The sequence below is a fragment of the Notamacropus eugenii genome, chromosome 1, assembly GCF_028372415.1.
Source record: "Notamacropus eugenii isolate mMacEug1 chromosome 1, mMacEug1.pri_v2, whole genome shotgun sequence".
NCBI lineage: Eukaryota > Metazoa > Chordata > Mammalia > Diprotodontia > Macropodidae > Notamacropus > Notamacropus eugenii.
Genome location: NC_092872.1, coordinates 588,183,103 through 588,202,881, shown reverse-complemented (window position 1 = coordinate 588,202,881; position 19,779 = coordinate 588,183,103). Strand labels below are relative to the sequence as shown.

General features: G+C 37.2%; 1 protein-coding gene across 6 annotated transcripts in view; it reads left to right on the top strand.

Moving 5' to 3' along the window:
- The window catches only part of SEL1L2 (SEL1L2 adaptor subunit of SYVN1 ubiquitin ligase), a 172,514-nt gene that overhangs the window by 6,003 nt on the left and 146,732 nt on the right, over nt 1–19,779 (top strand). For 5 of the 6 annotated variants that reach the window (XM_072634487.1, XM_072634483.1, XM_072634482.1 and 2 more), the window contains one exon: nt 18,869–18,924. In XM_072634487.1, coding sequence (XP_072490588.1) covers nt 18,869–18,924 — 56 coding nt within the window. Of the gene's footprint in view, nt 1–2,459; nt 2,803–18,868; nt 18,925–19,779 lie in introns of those variants that run through there. The other variant, XM_072634484.1, reaches the window with a different exon arrangement.

Here is a 19,779-nt window from a genome sequence, read left to right as displayed (position 1 = left end):
AGTATGAGAATCATTCTCTTATCTTTTGACCCATCCTTTCTGTTCTGATGGGTTTCAAGCAATTTCTCTAGTCACTTGTATGATGGGAACTTATTTATAGTTGACTTCTTTTACCTGTGGCCCTAGTTTAGCAACCAGATGCCTTCTTGTCTAGAGACCATGAAACTGTCTTAGTATAGACTATACTCCCTCCAGTGAGCCTGGTTCTTTCAATGTTGCTGGCAACTGGCATAGGATGTTCTTTGGCTCTGAGTTTCTCTACCTACTCAAAACCTTGTTCAACCTGATGGTAATTCTCTTACTAGGTTCCTAATTTACTAATTGGATGACAATAGACCAAGTACCAATAGACACTTTGTTGGCTCTCTCTCCCTTAGTCCATAGACTCTACTTTTTTATTAACCCACAAAAGTCTTGGGTTCGTGGCTCATCTGCCACCCTTAGGGACTTACTTTCTAAATCTCTGGGTTTTAAAATAAAAAAAAAATACTTGGCACACCTCACTTTGCCCTACTCAAAAAGGTAGGGTCTGTCACTATTTTATTAATATGGTATTTTCCATTCTTCAAAATATAGAAGTCAGTCAGTAAGCATTTATTAAACACTTATTAAGCCTTTGCCAGGCTCTGCTTTGTTTGCATGAAAGCAAATAGGCTTTGCTGCTGATAGATCTGCTTAGAGGCAGGGTAGTACAGAGAGAAAAAGCATTGGATGGGGCATCAGAGGGCCTGGTTCAAGTTCCACCTTTGTCATCTATTACCTGTATGATCTAAGACTAATCATTTAATAACTTTTCTGGGTCTCATCTGTTAAATGAGAGGGTTGGATTAGATGATCTCCAAGGTCTCTTTCAGCTCCAGTCCTTTGTGATAATAAAGGAAGGAAACAAGGCAAGATGGGCAGAGAACAATGATCTTTGATTTCTTCCTACCTTTGGTTTTGGATCAAATTCGTATATATTAAACCAGAGAAGAGCTTAGGAATATATAACCCTAAATTCCATTGTTATCTGTAACCAAGGGCTTCGATCTCCATTAGAGTTGATGGTTATTTGTAATAGAGGATTTTGATCTCCACAGAAATTGAAAAAATTTTTAAAAAGTGAGCATTCTGCCTGACTTTTGTCCTCTAGCTGGGATAACTATGACTAAATTGCTATGAGCCTGCCCTGACCAGTCTGAGGTCTAACACCACTGTACTAAATCAAACTGGATATCAAGACAGAGGTGGAATAGGAGAGACTTTATCCTTCTTAGAATGATGGAAAATGTTACACAGAAAAGAAAGTAAAGAACAGGTATTCTTATAGAGTTTAGGAACAGATTTGAGAATCTTAATAAAGGGAAAGTTGGATAATCTGAGGAACAAGAAGTTGTTTGCCCTCCAAAGAATGAGCCACAAAAGTTATCAAGTGAGAGATCATCCAGAAAGAAGAAAGAAAAGTAGTAGTTGGTGATTCCCTGCTCAGGTAGGTATCTTTCATTTTGAAAAAGGGCCCAGACTACCCAACCTTCATTCTCTGAACTCTACCCCCTCCTTTCCAATTTCACTTCCTCAGTCCCATTTCCACTACATTTTCTGCATTGTCTTCCCATGTTTGAATGTAAATTCATTTAAAGAAGGGGCTGTAATTTTTTTGTTCTTTGTGTTTATATTCCTATCACTTAGCATGGTGACTGGAATATAGTAATTGCCTGATAAATGCTTGTTGACTTGAAATGGCTTGCATGGCTCTGAAGTTATGAGACTAGGAGTATGTAGTAGGGAGAAAAGTCCAGCAGAGTCTATACACCTTGCAGCAACCGAAGCAATACTCAGCTGAGACTGTGTGCCCAGTAGTCACCACAAGGCCATCATAGCAATGGAAGTGGAAATGCCATTAGACCATCAGAACAATGGGCTGGTGGGTAAGCCTTTACCACAAGACCAATAGGGAGCAGTGGAGCAACAAGTCTAATGAAAATTTCATCATCAGCAGACAGGCCATGAGGAGAGTAAAGTGACATCACCAGAAAATACTTGTTTTCATAGAGTTTCAGAGATGTGAGTTGGCATTATCCATTTGTGCCCTGCTCATGCACATTCCCCATTCATGTGGAATTTATTATCTCTATTCATGCTTATTCTCTCAAATAATGGCATGTGCATTTTTGGAAAAGTATTCCCTAGACTTATGGAGAAAATATTCTATTATCCCTCTTCTTACTATGCTATTTCATCAAATGACATCGCTTTGAACCAATGCAGTACTGGATGACTAGAGAAAAGAAAAACGAAAACATTGAGGGGAGTTTTGGGGATTGTGGTTTTGAGTGAATGTTGATTCAAAGTACCCTGAATTCAGGTTGCTCAGGTGATAAAATGGTACTATAAGAACTATAATTCTCTACATCTGGGAACTAGATTATACCAATACTTAGGCTCTCTACTATTAGGTTTTGTTTTTTCCTTTTATTTAGGGTGCGGTTCCCATTTTGAATTGTCACAAACTCTTAACCAGAAGAACTGAAAGTCTACTGCTTTTCTCTTCCCCTGCCCACTCACCCCTATACCAGCCTTCGTTTCAAGTTGAAAGGAGCAAGTTCCTCATCAATCTCCCATCAGTTCAAAGTCAGGAAGCTGTTGCCTGGTAACAACGTCTGGGCCCCTACCAAGCCTAGAGAGGGGAAGTAGAAAGGCCAGAGCTTGTAACACAGGAGGAAGAGCCATAGCAATATTTGCAGTCATTGTCCTACCATTTAAGAGGAGCTCCTGCTACAATACTAATAGGATTTTGAATGATCCTTGGAGTCAAAGTAAAATGTGGGTGACTTTCACCTTTATCTGCTTCCTTGAATTTCTTTTATTTCTCAACTGTTGAAAGTAGGAAGATAAAGAAATAGAAATAAGCTTAAGATCTCTTCTGAAGCACATTTCCTTGAAAAGAATTAGAAAAAGACAAGGAATAACGATAGAAGCAATACTATAAAGAAGTAGCATGATAATTGTGGGATACTTGGGGAAGCAAATTATAAATCCAGTTAGATCCAATCCAATCTAACAAAGATTTTTTCACCAACTACTATGTGCAAGGCACCAAGCAGTGTTCTGTGGACACAATGACAAAATGAAACAAAGCTCTGAAGAAATGTATATTGATTTCCTCTATTTTGCAACTGTCCTTTTCATTTCATGCCTCCTAGGGTACGTAAGCAACCTCTTTTTGTTTGTTTAATTTTCACTAGCCTTTAAATCCATCCACTACCAGCATCCAAGTCCACCATAGGTTGGAGGGAAAGGATAAGAAAAGTGTTTCTTCTTCTCTCATCTCTTATTTTGAATGTTCCTAGTTATTCCCTTCTCTCCACTTAAACTTAAATCATTCAGGTATTTTTAATTGACTTTCTCTTCCATTATTTATACTGGGTACCTGCCCTATTCAACAATCTCAGGATCATATTTGTCATTTTTCTGTCTATATTTTCCTATACCCCTGGCCTCAATATTTTTCCTTTGCTCACAACCTTTCAGAAAAAGGGAAGATTTGTGAATATATATATATGTATATATATATATATATATGTGTGTGTGTGTGTGTGTCTGTATTTGTGTGCATATATATGTACGTATGTATACACACATACATACATACATACATACATACATAAATACATAAATACACACACATACATACATACTAGGAAAAGCAGGATATTCCAGGTAAAGGAAACATGACAGAAGGCATAGAAATTTTAGGGGTTAGTGAGGAGACCAGCCTGGCTTTAGCTGATGCTACAATAAAAAACATATGAATATAAAAGGGATCAGTTTGGGAAACTCCTTCTATCAGAATGGATCACAACCCACAGATGCTTTGTTATTAAATGACAGCATCATGTAGCTTATACGCTTCAGAGGCAGAACTGACATCCAGGTCTTGTGGGTTCCAAGCCTCGTACTCTATTCACTATACCACGTTGCTTTTCTAGGGAAATAAGATTAGATAAGTAGAATAGGGCCATTTTATAGACCAAGGTCAAGGATTTTAGTCTTGATTCAGTATAAAATAGGTTTGGGCAAGTGAATGATATGATAAAATTGGTTATTCTATAGAATCACAAAAATCTCCGAGTTGGAAGGGCCCTCAGAGGTCATCTCACTGGGTACTTTCCAGTTTGTTAATATCCTTCCTAAAATGTGGTGCCCAGAACTTTTCCAAGCGTGACCCTGACCAGGGCTATCTATTATTACCTCATTCTGAACATGACTCCTCTCAGTGCAACCTCAGATTATATTAGGTTTTCTCCTGGTCATATCCTACTACTAATATATTTCAATCAATCAATAAACATTCATTAAGTACCTACTATGCACCAGGCACTGTGCTAAGTACTGGGATGCAAAAAGAGGAAAAAGATAGTCTGTCCTCTAGGAGTTTACAGTCTAAAGAAGTTTGAAGTTCACTAAAGTCCCTAAATGTTTTTCAAATTGCTTTCTGGTCATTCTATTCCCATTTTATAGTTGTTAAAATATAATATAGTTAAAACTGATTTTAACCCAAGTGCAAGCCTATCTCTACTAAATTTCATCTGATTAGATCTGATCCAATGTTCTAGCCTATTGGAATTTAATAATGTGCAATCTATGCCTTTATCCAAAGAACTGATTAAAAATGTTGGCTAGCACAAGAAAGCCTAGGACATTCCAGCAGAGACCTTCCAATCTAACCTCTACCCATTAAAGTTCTCTCACTATATGGGACCATCAAGAATTTCTGAATCTACCTAAGTCCAACTGGATGTAAAATGAATGTGAGGTAGGGTTAGAAGGAGCCTAGAGTCTAAGGCAAGCTAAGAGGCTGTTAGAACAATATGGGTTAGAGGAGATAAAGCTATGGAATAGAATAGTAACAATGAAAATGGAAGAGGGAAGAAAGGATATGAAACATTTTGAAGGAAAAATTGAGATAATTTTTGATTGGTTGGATAAGTGGGGATAGAAAGAGATATGAGTCAAACATGATTCAAAGGTTTTGAGCCTGGATAACTTGGGAATTCATAGTTCCATTGACAGTTACAAGAAAATTATGTGAAGGAGATGGCTTGTGTGGGAGTAGGAGATAATAAATTTGGTTTGGGATCTGTTGAATTTGAGGTGGTGAAAAAATATCAAAGGAACAACTCACTTAACTAGTCAGCTTCCACTCCTACCTGTTTAATGTCACTGTCAGTAACAGCTAACCCATTGATTTAAACCATCTTTTTCCCTTTCCCCAAACACCACACCAATTTCTTATTTTTCTACTTCCATTTAGCCATCCAACCAGTTCCTAATACATTCGATTGTATTATTGTGCAATCTTATCTCTTCACTTACTCCTGAAGAACAGTATGAAATACTTTATCAAAAGTATTGCCAAAATCTAAGTATAACTACAGAATTTCCCTCCCCTACAAGTTTAACAATCTTGTCAAAAAAGGAAATGAAGTTAGTTTGGAATATCTGCTCTTGATTCACTTTGTAACCATTTATTCCCTTTCTAGATATTCAACCATCTCTGTAATCATCCATTTTGGAATTTTCCCAAGAAGTGAAATCAGGCCCACTGGCATGTAGTTTGCAAACTCTGTTCTCTTTCATTTTCTGAAAATCATGATAACATTTACCTTTCACATTTTCGGTGATCTCCCAAATATCACTTGGTAACTCAGTAGTCACATCTTGCCAGTCTTTCAGGAACCAGAGAAAAACTTCATCTGGGCCAAGTGTCTTGAATTCATCAAGAACAGCCAAGGGTTCTCTTACTCTCTCCTTAATGATCTTGGGTATCAACTCCCTGTTAGTCTTTGTGAAAAAGTCAATCACTCTCCTTTGCAGAGAAAATAGAAACAAAAGAATTTTGCACTTCTGTCTCATCTCTCTTATCAGTGGCCGTTTTCTGATCAACCCCAAGCAAATGTCCTATCCCCTTTTTATCCCCACTTTTCTCCCAATATAGCTGTTTTAAAAAGTCCTCTTTTTTGTTTTCCTTAGCTTTTCTAGCCAGCTTCAACTCATTCTGAACTTTAGTAGTCTTCATATGACTTTATTTTCATGAGACTTAAAAATTCTTACTTTCATCTTCTGGAACCTGGACATGCTTCTATCTTCTGCATGTTTCTGTTAAACCTAAGTTGGTTGGTGAGTTCCCTGGGCATCTGCCTCGATCTCTTCAGACCAAACCCACTTTTCCTCACTAAGTGGAACTGTTTCCTTTCATATCTTCAGAATTTCATTATTGAACATTGCCTTCCCTCTTAAGTTGATTTTCTTTGAGGCATTTTACTCTATGAGATCCTCTCTTTCCTGTGAACTTATTTCCCAAATGCAAATTGAACTAGGCCTATATTTCCTCACCTTTACCACAAACCCTAAGATGGAGTGATCATTTATCCCGGGTTCCCCACCATTTTCAACCCAACAACCAGTTCTTTCCTGTTAATAAGGATCAGACACGCAACAGAATTTCTCCTTGTTGGTTCCTTCGCATTTTAAAGGATAAAATCCTCCCTAAAACACATCACTCTCTAGTTTTGACTCTTAGAGCTCTAGCTGATGTCTGAATAATTTAAATTCCCCATCACTGTTATACCATTCCTCTATGCCAGACTATTATAATTTGTTTCCCAAACTTCTTCCCATCTATTTCCTTTTTCTGTCCAGGAAGTCCATAATATACTTCAATAACAAAATCACTTCCAATTCTCCTTCTTTTGACCTTCATCCAAATACTTTCTATCACGCTTCCCATTTTTGGTTCCTAGTATACAGGAACATACAGGCATACTTTCTTAATATATCTAGGGAATAAACAATAAGGCTGTACATGAAAGGAGAATAATGTGAAATAAGAAAGGTAGACAAAAGCCAGATTGTAAAGGACTTTAAATGCCAAATTAAATAGGAATCTACACTACTATTGTGTTTAGCAAAGTATTTCTTTATAAGTAATCGATCAATAAACAATTATTTATTGAGCACCTGCTTTGTGCCAGACATTATGCTAAGCACTGGAAATATAAAAAGAGGAAAAAGACAGTCCTTGCCATCAAGGAGTTTACAACAACATGCAAACAACTGTATATAAAGTAAGCTATAAACAGGATAAATAGGAAATAATGAACAGACAAAGCTATGGAATTAAGAGGGATTAACAGAGGCTTCCCACAAAAAATAAGATTTTACTTGAAATTTAAAGGAGGCAAAGCTGAAGAGGGAAAACATTCCAGATATAAAGGACAGTCAGGGAACATGCCCACATCTAGGAGCTTATTCCTGGAACAACCAGCATGCAAGTGTTACTGGATCAAAGTAGTGAAGTGGAGCAAGATGTGTAAAAATACTGGAAATACGAGAGATGATGTGTAGGTTAGATACATCTTGCAACCCATGTGATCTTTGGCAAGTCACTTCTCTTGATCCTCAGTTTCCTCATGTGAAATGAAAGGTGGTCTTGACTAAGTAGCCTGGAAGTTCCCTTCCATCTCTAAAGCCTTGATCCAACCATCCTATGATTTGTCCAGGATCATATATCGAGTAAACGTCTAAGGGAGAATTCCACCCAAGTCTTTTAGACCCCAAATCTAGCACTTCATCCAGCACTGCACTCAAGAAGGGCAAGTTCAATGAATATTTTTTTTGGCAAAAAAAAAAAGCACAACCTTCTAAATACAGACTTAGGGAGCTCTAGAATTGGGTCAGGGATCTCATTGTTGCTGGGTATTACTTCAAGAAAGCACAGGAATCATGAGAAAATTGTCATCCTATCCTAGGCCAAAAACAAGTCATGACTATGTCTACATAGTTAGAAAAGAAGTGTATGTGACCATGAGATAGATATCCTGTTGAATAATAATATAATAATAACTGAAACTTAAAGTATAGGTGAGATTGCACACTATAATTTGCATTCTATATATTTACAAATAATACTAGCTAACATTTAGATATCATGATGTCTCTCAACTCTGGACATTTTCACTAGCTATCTCTCAAGCCTGGTGTGTCCTTCTTTATCTCTGACGACTGACTTCCCTGGCAAAAATCCCACCTATTATAGGAAGCCTGTTCCAAGCTTCCTTAATTCCAGTGCCTTCCCTCTGTTAATTATCTGTAATTTTTCCTGTGTGTAGCTTGTGTCGTCTCCCCCATTCTACTGAGTTCTTTGAGAATGACTGTCTTTTGCCTTTCTTTGTTTCCCCACTGCTTAGCACAGTGCCTAGCACAAAGTAGGAGCTTAATAAATGTTTATCGATTGATAATAGTCTTAAAGCTTGCAAAATGATTTCCATATATTATCTCATCTGACCTTCACAACAATCCTGTGAGATGCATGCTATTATTATCTCTATTTTAGAGATAAGTAAACTGAGGTTAAGTGATTTGCCCAGGATCATCAACTTATTGAGTATAAGCTTTGTGTGAATCCAAATCCAACACTCGATCTACATACCACCTAGCTGACTCTTTAGTAATTGCTAGCATTTATATAACACGAAGGTTTGCAAAGAATTCTGCGTACACATCTCATTTGATCCTCACAGTCCTGTGAGGTAGATAGGATGATTATCCCAGCTTTACAAATAAAGACTCTGAGACTAAGAGAGGTTAATTGACTCGCTCAGGGTCACACAATTAACGTGTCTCAGGAAGGATTTTAATTTACATCTTCTTGACTCTAAATCCAGTGTTCTGTCTACCATGGTACCTGGCTGCCAAATTGCATTTCAGATCAGTACATATGCCATGTGTATGCATCTGTATTCAACCCATAACTATTTCTGGGGCCAATAAAAACAAAATTTCTGTATACAGCTTTGTGACCTCTGCACACTACAAGGAAGAACTCATAGATTTTCCAAGGAGACTGGTATCCATAAAATCCATTGACAATTCAGCTTCCCTTTACATTAAAACAAAATGGAATTTAAAAATAGAAAAGTCAGTCACTATGACTTTTTTGGGAAGTTTTTTATACTTAAAAATAAGCCTACTTGACTCAGAAATAAACAGCAAATTATAGACTCTTTTCCTAAACACACCATTAGAGAAAATATTATATTATTGTATTAATTTTTATAATTATATCATTGATAGTATGCCAAAAATCTTTAGGATACCAAAAATTCTAACATAAAAATTGGTCAAGTGAAATTGTGATAGGATATTAATAATTTTACATTTACTAGGGTTCTTTAAATCCTAAAGCCTCATTTATTTTTGTTCCAAGCTCATAAATCTGTGACAATGTTCAGAGCTAGTCTAGAAAGAAAGAAAGGATGAGTCTTGCATTTCTTCATTTGACAAGTACAAGAAGCTGTCATCTGACACAGAAGGCTGATTGGCCATTGAATGAAGAAACTGATGCTGTTTCTAAATTCCAGAAGTTGTTCCTATTCAAAGCTAATTAAAATATTACCAGCTCCCTAATCAGTATATTATCATAAAGAGTATTGAAGGACATGTTTACTTAGGAGGAAAATATTCCATAAATTCTTTTTAAACTGCACAACAGGGATCATTGTGATGAAAAAAGGAAATTAAGCAATACCATCTTAGAAAAATAATAATTTGTAGCTATTGAAATGGATATTTCTTGGGGAGCAGGAGCAAATAATATTGGATAGTTAGGGCTAGGGTTACATCTTGGAGAGGCTTTTTATCTAGGCAGAGTAATTTAGATTTGATACAGTAGGCAGTAGGTCTCTATTGTATGGTTTTTAGAAAAAGAGAAACATGATGAAAGAAATGCTTAAGGAACAAATAGTTCAACCTCTGTATTTATGAGTGATTTGAAGGAAAAGAGTGAAATTAGTTCAGCTGGAGGTTATTATACTAACCTTGGCAGGAGGCAATAGCAATCTGAATTAGGGTGGCAGCAATAAGGAAGAAAAGAGAAGGATAAATTATAAGACAATAAAGCAGAATGGGAGTGGTGATACCAAATGGGTAGATATGGATCCAATAATATTAGACCTCAAGTTATGGGATCAGACCAGGTCACAGGGGTGGGGAGCCTGGGGAACTCAAGGCCACATGTGGCCCTCTAGGTCTTCAAGTGTAACCCTTGAATTGAATCCAAGCTTCACAGAACAAATCCCTTTGATAAAAGGATTTGTTCTGTAAAACTTGGATTTAGTCAAAAGACCACATCCAAAGTCCTAGAAGGCTACATGGGGCCTCAAGATCCTCAGGTTCCCCACCCCTGGACCAGGAGTTCATATTAGAAGGCTGAAGTTCACAGCACCAGGAGAACCATGGTATATATGAGTCAAGGTATAGTGTGTGTGTGTGTGTGTGTGTGTGTATTCGTCCTTTGTTGCTGAAAAAGACCATGCCATCGGAGACATGATGGCATGACTTCCACTTGACTTTGTTTTGAGGGAGGGAGGGCTGTGCAGGTCACCAGCTTCACTTCTCCTCCAGAGCCATCTGAATCCAGTGACCAGATATTCATCAGGATGACTGGAGAAGGCCCAGAATGAGGCAATTGGGGTTAAGTGACTTGCCCAAAGTCGTCTGAGGTGAGATTTGAACTCAGGTCCTCCTGATTCCTGCCCTGGTGCTCTATCCCCTGCACCACCCAGCTGCCCCCGAGGTATATAATATAGAAGTGTAGAAAGAGCACTGGCTCTGGAATCCAAAGACCTAAACTTGGGTACTTCCTAGTCATGATATCTGGACAAGTCACTTACCTATGTCAACCTTAATTTTTTCATCTATAAAATGGGGATAATAATACTTGTACTCAATGCCTCACAGAATTGTGAGGGCAGTATTTTATCTATCTTAAAGCATTATAGTACTATAAGCTATACTATAGGGTAGTCTTATCCACTCCTAGGGTTTTATAGAACACCTCTATGTAGATGATTTCTAATTCCACTTCTAATCTTTCTCCTAAGATCGACTACCATCAATCAATCAACAAGCATTTATTAAATGCCTACTATATCTGACCACGAAACTTCCTATTTATTAAATACCAGTATCTTCCTATTGCTTCCAAGATCAGAGATAAAATCCTCTGTTTGACTTCCAAAGTTCTTCATAACCTGGTCACACTCTACTTTTTCAATCTTCTGATACCTTACATTCTTCCACATACTCTACAATCCAGTGACTCCTGCCTTGTTACTCTTTCTCACAGAAGATACTCCAGCTCCCAACTATGCCTGGAATCCTTTCCCTCCTCATTTCTATGTCCTGCCTTCCCTGTGGTCTTAAAAGTCTCTGTTAAAATCCTATCTTCTAGAAAAAGCCTTTACTGATCCTTCTTCCCTCTGTGATTATCTCCAGTTTATTCTATATATAGCTTGTTTGTACCTAGTTATTTTCCTGTTGTCTCCCCCAGTTGGATTGTGAGCTCCTTAAGGACAGGGATTTTTATCTTTATATTCTTGATCCACAGCACAGTACCTGACACACAGTAGGCAATTAATAAGTGCTTGCTGACTTAACTTGCACTGGGTTGGGTTATAGGGCTACAACCATGTACAAACTATACTCAAGATGAATTGAAGATCATAAAGGGAAGGGCCTTCAACTCCCATACAAGTATTTTAATTACTTTCTCTCTCTGAACATGTATGCATTTAAATATGGATTTACATGCATGTATATACATAAATATGTATGTTAATATATGTTTATCTGTGTAATGTGTGTGCATACATATGTGCGTGTGAATATATACGGATACAACAGACTTTATTTCATGTGCTGGAAAGAATGCCAAAATACAGGAGCCCATACACAGTGAAGACATTTTTCCTTCTCCCTGATGAGTCATATCTTCACCAGGGGACTTTCTTTTACCCTGTGGTTGGGATTCCCTGAGATGAGAAATAAGATGACCTCCTTGCTCATCCCTGAGTAAGACATACTGCTACATCTCAGCTCTAGGCATTTTCTCTGGCATTCCCCCATGCCTGGAGTGTTCTCACTCCTCATCTCTGCCTCCGAGCTCCCCAGGTTTCCTGCATGTCCCAGCAACAATCTCATCTCCAAGAAATCTTTCTCAATCTTTCTAATTTTAGTGCCTTTTCTGTATTGGCTGTTTTCTACTTTTCCTGTATTTATCTTGTTTGTACATGGTTTTTTTGCATGTTGTTCCCCCCTGCCTCAATTAAATTGTGAACTCCTTGAGCTCCTGTTTTTTCCTTTCTTTGTATCCCCAGTACTTAGCACAGTACATATGGAAGGAACTTCATAAATGTATGTTGATTCACTTGACCTACTGAATTGGAGATGTAGAGAGACAATTAGGTATACACCATCTGAACAACTAGAAACAGTAGGTTATGTTTGCCTTTAACTTTTCTTCTGTTTTTACTATTCTAAAATTTTACTCACTCATATTTCTTCACATTTCACTGTCTTCCTTAACAATTATCCTACCCTTTGATAATTGTGTCTTACTCTGTAATCTATATGTTAGTGCTAGGCCACCTACAGTTTGATCTTCTCTAACTGCTGTACTTCATTCAACCTTTATATCCTTTAATATCTACAGCTGTGGGGTTTTCTTCTCATTCTATTGCAATGAATACTTTATTCTTACTCTTAGTCTATACCTGCTGACTATTTGCTCTAATTCATCTCAAAATCTGCAATTAACCAAAGCTTTTCATGTATTTGTCATGGCATTGGCAATTTTTAAAAAACACACAAAGTATACTTATTTTACAGATGATACTTGTCACATTACCTGTTTCCTTGCCTCAGAATGCATAAACATGATTAAGCTAAACGTCTCTTTGGAATGAAAATCTCTTAGGCAGTTATTTACTAAAGAGAAGATTCTAGTAGAAAGCACTGTCTGACACTCTATATAGCAGTAAAGAAACTTAAACATGTTCACCTTAATGTCTTCTCATCTATTTTCAGTGCTTTACTCACATTTCTTTTTCGGAGTTTAATTTTAGATTTATTTTTTCTGTGGGCACTCTGGGAACCCTCTTTTATCTTCTCCATTTTAAAATTTGTTAAATATGTCATTTCAGTCATGTCTGACTGTTTATGATGCCATTTGGGATTTTCTTGGCAAAGATACCGGAATTTTTTTTGCCATTTCCTTCTCCAGTTCATTTTGCACTTGAGGGAACTTAGGCTAACAGTTCTTGCCCAGGGTCACACAGCTAGTAAGTGTCAGAGACCAAATTTTAATTCAGGTATTCCTGGTAGTCCTGGTAGTCTAGCAGCCACTGTGCCCATAGTTACCCACTTCCTTCTCCAGCTCATTTTATAGATGAGGAAACTGAGGCAAATAGGGCTAAGTGCCCAGGGTCACACAGCTAGTAAGTGGTCAGATTAGAACTCATGAAGATGAATCTTCCTGACTCCAGGCCTGCATTCTATCCACTGGCTACCTATATTCTCTCTGTAACCCAGCCATTTCCTTAGCTTTCCTACACATTCTTTAAAATCAAGTCCAACAGTTACGTTCCTTTGGAATTTATGTGCATACTTGGATTTTACTATGCTCTGAATGAATCAACCAATCAATAAACAAACATTTATTAATCACTGACTATGAGGCAGGACCTCTGCTAGATGCTGTGTGTACCTATACCAAAGTGAGAGTCTTTGTATTTATGCAGCTTAAGTACTTACTACAACACAAAACCTTTACAGATAAGTGAGGATTGAGACAAAACGTATATACTGTGTTTGAAGGATCACCAACAACTAAAGAAATCAAGAAAGCCCTGCAGATGAGGAGGTGGTACTTGAGCTGCTCCTGGAAGGCAGCTAAAGAGGTCCCCTACTTTCAGGGTGAGGAAGGAAAGCCTTCCAGGCACAGCCTATGCAGAATCCCCGAGGTAGCAGAAGGAACGTCCCCTTGAGCAAAGAGGCCAGTTTGGTTGGAGCATAGGTGCATCAAGGGGCATAACATATACCCTGAATGGAAAGGTAAGGCAGAGCCAGATGGCAGAGGGCTTTTAAGTGAGAAACAGAAGAGTTTGTATATTATCCTAGGAACAACAGACTTCCTTAAGTCTCTCAAGCACAAGAGTTTCATCATTATACATTTAACCAATGTCACAGCAATGGTGGCCCTGATAACATTACATATCAGTGTGAAACTGATCAATAACCACGCCAGGGGAGGGTATGTTCCACTTTTATTACTGTAGTTCCTGACATGAAGACTTAGTGGAGTTAGGAGAGTAGGGAGTAGAGCAGAACTGACCTAGAGATCCCTAAGTTGCCAAAGGGTTTTGATTTGAAAAGGATACCACAGAGCCAAGATGCAGATGTAGACAGTCAGGTGGAGGGATGGAAGAAAGGGAGGGTTGGGTCATGACTGCAACAGAAGACAAGGAAAGCAAACCGAGATTTTGTGGTATGGCATATAATGCATAAGTGTGCATTAAAGCATGTGATCAGACAGGTTGGTGAGAATGGACTAGAGCAAAAAGCTGACCAGAAATCCAGCAGCCATGGAAGTCTAGAGAGCACCAGAATCCACTCCATAGCACCTTTCTTTCCTCTGCTTCCCTGGAGCAATCCCTGGGAGATCCTCCATGTAACTGTCTGGATGTTCCCTTCATGTAGAAGGGGAGATAGGGGTGGTTCAACCCACTGCTGACATCACTGCCTAAAAGTACAAAACCTATTCCTTTAAATGCTTATTTGTATTACTATTTTATGATAGTACTACTATCCACCAGGATTTCTCTGATTCTGTACAAGTGAGTCAGGCTGGTTCTTCCCAGAAAGGTGACAAAGTTGACCCTGGAACTTGATTAGCCCAGGGGGCTAAGGCTCCTGCCTGAAAGTACAAGCCTATTCCCTTAAATGCTTATATATGTTATTATTTTTCTATATTGTGATAGAACTACTTATCTACCAGAATTTCCCTGATCTCCTGCAAGTGAGTCAAGCTGGTTTTTCCCAGAAAGGTGACAAAGTTGACCCTGGGACTTGATAAGTCCAGGGGACTAAGGCTCAAACTCCACCTCCCTCATTGGCATACTCTAGGTGACCTTTGAACATATTGACCTGGCTTCCTGGTCACCTAAGGGCATGAAGCTGGGGGCTTTCAAATATGGCAGATGTGCCAAGACCTGGCAAGTTACCACATCCTTCCCTGTTGACCAAAAGGGGACTCATTTCTGTTCAAGTTAAGGTCTGCAGAAACTTTATTGAATATACTTTCTATGCTATAGCTAAGTGAACCTTCTTTTGCTTTTGAAAGATATTATGTGTTTTTCATTTCGTTTCAAAACCAAACCTAAATTAACAAGGATACTGACCTGTACTGACCACGCTGATGTAACAGAGGACGGGGATTAATTTTACTCTCCCCCTCAGAGTTCTAGATGGCACAGTGAAAAGAGCACTGAACCTGGAATCAGGAAGACCTGAGTTCAAGTCCAGCCTGAGATACTTACCAGCTGGGTAACCCTGAGCAAGTCACTCTACCTGCTTCAGTTACCTCATCTGCAAAATGGAGATAATAGCCTCTACTTTTCAGAGTTTGTTGTGAGGATGAAATGAGACAATATTTGTAAAGCACTTTGCAAACTTTAAGGTGCTTATATAAATGCAAGCCACTATTATTAGCTATTACCTCTGAGGGGTTTGAGTTGTCTTTCTCTAATGCTGTCAACTTAACCCCCATTTCAGTGTATTCCCCCCAATATTAGTTACCAAGGACTAAAATGCCAGTCCTATTTAACTAATATCAATTAACTTTTCCAAAGGAAATTTACTTCACAGATACAGCTACTAGATGAGTCCCTGTCTCAGCTACTGAAGGTCTAGGTCTCAAAGGCCATTCCTTCCCTTGAGGCTTTGATGAGTTATCTGGTTGCAAAATCCCTACATGTGTCAATATTCCTGGATCTCCAGCAGATCATTCTCCTGATCTTTCAAAGTTCTCAAGGTCATAGTCATTACCTGTCTCCTTAATCTAAGACAAAAAAGAGCAAACATAGTGACAAAGAACTGAGGACCGTGTTCGTAAGCCATGTATAGGCATCAAATGAGGAGGACCTAGGATGGCTTTCCTTATAACATTGTGTCTCTTTGATCACTGGAATGCAGCCTAGTCGCAAGGAGTCAGATCAAGAAGAGTACTGATTCTGGAAGACTAATGCTTTTTTGAACGTACCCTTCATTCCAGCTACAGGAACAATCAAAAAAGCTACCTTTTATCACGTGACTACCAGATTGGCACCAGTTACAAAATGTCTCTGCATGCTCCAAACAGCACAGTGTAATGTTGCTTTTGAAACAGGCTTCCCAACCTCTTCTGCTGGGAACATGCTGATGCCTGCTAATTAGCCCCATCCCAATTCTCCTATTGCATATGTTACTTGAAATTTTCAGGGAGGTATTGGCCATTTCCAATGATTTTTGTTCACATCTATAAATGCATGGGACACCTAGCTGGTGCAAAGGACTGGGAATCAGGGAGACTCCTCTTCCCAAATTCAAATATGGTGTCAGACATTTACTATCTGTGGGACCCTGGCAAGTCACTTAGCCCCATTTGCCTCAGTTTCTCATCTCTAAAATGAGCTGAAGAAGGAAATGGCAAAACACTCCAATATCGTTGCCAAGAAATTCTCAAATGGAGTAGAGAAGTCAGACACACCCAGCAACTGAATAATAACACAAATTCACAGTTTGAGATTAAAGAGGCAAAGTTAACCCAAAAGTGAGAGATTTAGGTTGAGTTGGATAGCAAGTCAATTACAGAGAAATTTTCTATAATGTTGGTCATCTTAACTGAATACCTACTATACCTACTTATGACGCTGAAGAGAGATTCAATAAGGAAATGAGGCAGTAGGAATGATAGTTACATTTGTTGACACAATGTTTCCCCACCATATTAGCATTCTTGTTTGCCCAATCAAATGTTTTTTTTTTAAATCATGATCCTGCAGAATACTAAACTATACAATTCATAACAAACATTTATTTAGTCTTCAAAATATACAGGGTACTCCAAAAGTCTTTGTGTATTTGTAAGCTGTAATAGCTTACAGTGAGCCACTGTAAAGACCTTCAAATACATAGATAGGGTGTCCCAGATATTTTAGTGCAACTATAAGGTATAATAGCTATTAAGCTATAGTTATTAAAGTACAGTACAACTGTACTAAAACTTTTGGGACCTCCTATATGTTTACTTGGAATACTTCATAATAGTTCACTTATGAAGAGTTGATTAGTTAATTTCATTTCTTCAGAATACATGCCCTTTTATTCCTCTTAAACTGACAAGTCACTTGCTACTGAAATGAAGCCACACATTTAGGGTTAAATTTACCTACCTTTTCAGCAGAATCTCTCTTTACCTTATCAGCAGTCAATATCTGGCTTGCAAAGGGAATGGAACCAGAAGAGAAGGAGCTAAAGATAAAAGACTACTGCTGAGTGCTGAAATTTAACAGTGAGAAAAACCAGGTACCAGCAGTGATAAAAATCACTCAGTGCCTTAAGTCCTAGACCATGATAGTAAGGATAATGTTAGAGAAATCATAACCTGCCCTTAAGGTACAAACTTGTTACACTTTGGGGGAAAAGAAGTGATGATGATCATAAATGAGGCCAATTATCCAAAACTGGATAATTGAATTGTGTAAAATATAATAATATATAACATGGAAAGAGAAGAGAGGAGAGGAAAAGAAAAGGGAAAGGAAAGGATGAGAGAGGAAAGAAGGAGAGGAGAGAAGAGAGAAAAGAACAGAACAGAAGAGAATTGGATAATATAAAATTTGGTTGTCACAAATGCAAGTATCTGCTCAGGAAATTAGTGTTATAGTGTTTGAAAAAAATTAAATAATATTGCATGTAATTAATTTTGTCATTAAATAATGTAGCAGAGTTGACATTATGTGATTTAATAGACAAGCTATTTTTTTAAAAAATGATGTATTCTCCCCCAATTTTTAAAAACATTTTATTTAAAGTTTTGAGTTCCAAATTCTATCCCTCCTTTTCTCCCTCTGAGACAGTAAGAAATTAAATATAGCTTATACATGTGCAATTATGCAAAACATTTCCATATTAGTCATTTTGTATAAGAAGACTTGAATAAAAGAAAAAAAATGAAAGTAAAAAATGGCATCCTTCAATCAGTATTTAATCTTTCTCTTCATCATTAGTTCTTTGGGATTCACTTGGATCATTGTATTGCTGAAAATAGAAAAGCTATTTTTTAAAGTAGAAGTTTTCCTAAAATCTGTGTAGAAATATCTCAACCACCATTCAGAAATAAAATATGACAAAATATATTTTTACTAATGGGATGTCTTTATTTCTTATAACTTACTTGTAGATTTTTCAAAGTCCAAAATCTGATTCATTCACAAATACTGTATATTTCTAAGATTAAGTTACTTAATATTATGTCTTCAGAACATAGGTGAGTCTATAAGGATAAAAGTTTATACTTTTCTGTATTTTAATATTTTTATTCTGTATTTAATATTCCATAAATTACATTGATCCCATTTATTTCATCTCTGTCCTAAAAAATTCAATTGATAGAATTAGTTCTATTATTCTTAGTAATCTGCCATGCTATTAATTCTGTTTCAGAATGCCAGATCAAAGGATTAAGGCTATTCTGAGTGTCAAATTACATTTTTAAAGAATGAGTCAGTGAAGAAATTGCCTCACAATAAATTAATATTTACTAAATGGAATTTATTTTTTTTATTTTAATTTTTTTAATTATTTTAATTTAATTTTATTTTTTTAACTGTTGCTATTCTTGGTTTCTGAATGTGTTCCAGAAAGTATGTTTTTTATAACAATGTAGTTACCTGCTAAGAAATTATAAAGAAAAATGATCTCAAAATTTGATTTATTTTTTATCTTGCAGTCACAGAAGCAGAAAAACAACATAAAAAGAACAAAGAAAGAAATCTTACCGAACAGGTAAATATTTTTCCAATGCCTAGCATACCTCCTAAAAGTTCACAAATTTTTAACTGATCCAAAAGCTATAAGAACATACACATTTTAACAAAAATAAGCATCATGTATTAACTGAGCTGATCGCTTCTTGTCAGTTTATTGAAGGGTACTCCTTGCTCCATTGTTAATTCACTAGTAAACTCCATAGTTATCTTTTCTATTCATTTTTAAAAGTCTTAATTCCACAGATATTTATTGAATGCTTAATATGTGCAGTGTATTTTAGTGAATGCTTTGAGGAATACAAAAATTAATTTTTAAAAGTGACTCTTCACTTTAAATAAATTATAATTTTAAAGGGAAGGTTGTCAGAGAAATAAGTATAATGTAGTAAGTACCACCAAAAGGTCCAAAGACTCTAATAATTTAGAAGAGGTAGAGATTACTTCCAGCTGGGAGTTTGTAAGAAAGATGAGATATAGAGATGATCTATAAAGTCCTCAAGAAGGAGGTAGAAATCTCCAAGTCAAGCCGTTAAAGGATGGGTAGGATTTTGACAGAGGAAGAAGGTAAGGGGAAGGGAGAGAGAGGGCATTATAAGTATAAGGAAAAGTGCAAAGAAAGGTATGGAGGAAGGAGAAAAAGGGGTCATGTTTAGGAAATGGTGAGCAGTACAGTTTGCCTAGAATGTAGTTCAAATTCAAAGAAGCATAAGATATATGGCAGGAGAGGTAGATTGAGAATAGGGATTGTAGAAAGTCTTGAAAAGGTAATGCTTAAAGAGTTTGTATTCAAATTCAAAGTTATAGCAGTGGAATCATAAAAACAGGCCATTTAAACAAGTTTCTATTGTAATCTCTCCCTTCTGATTTTGTC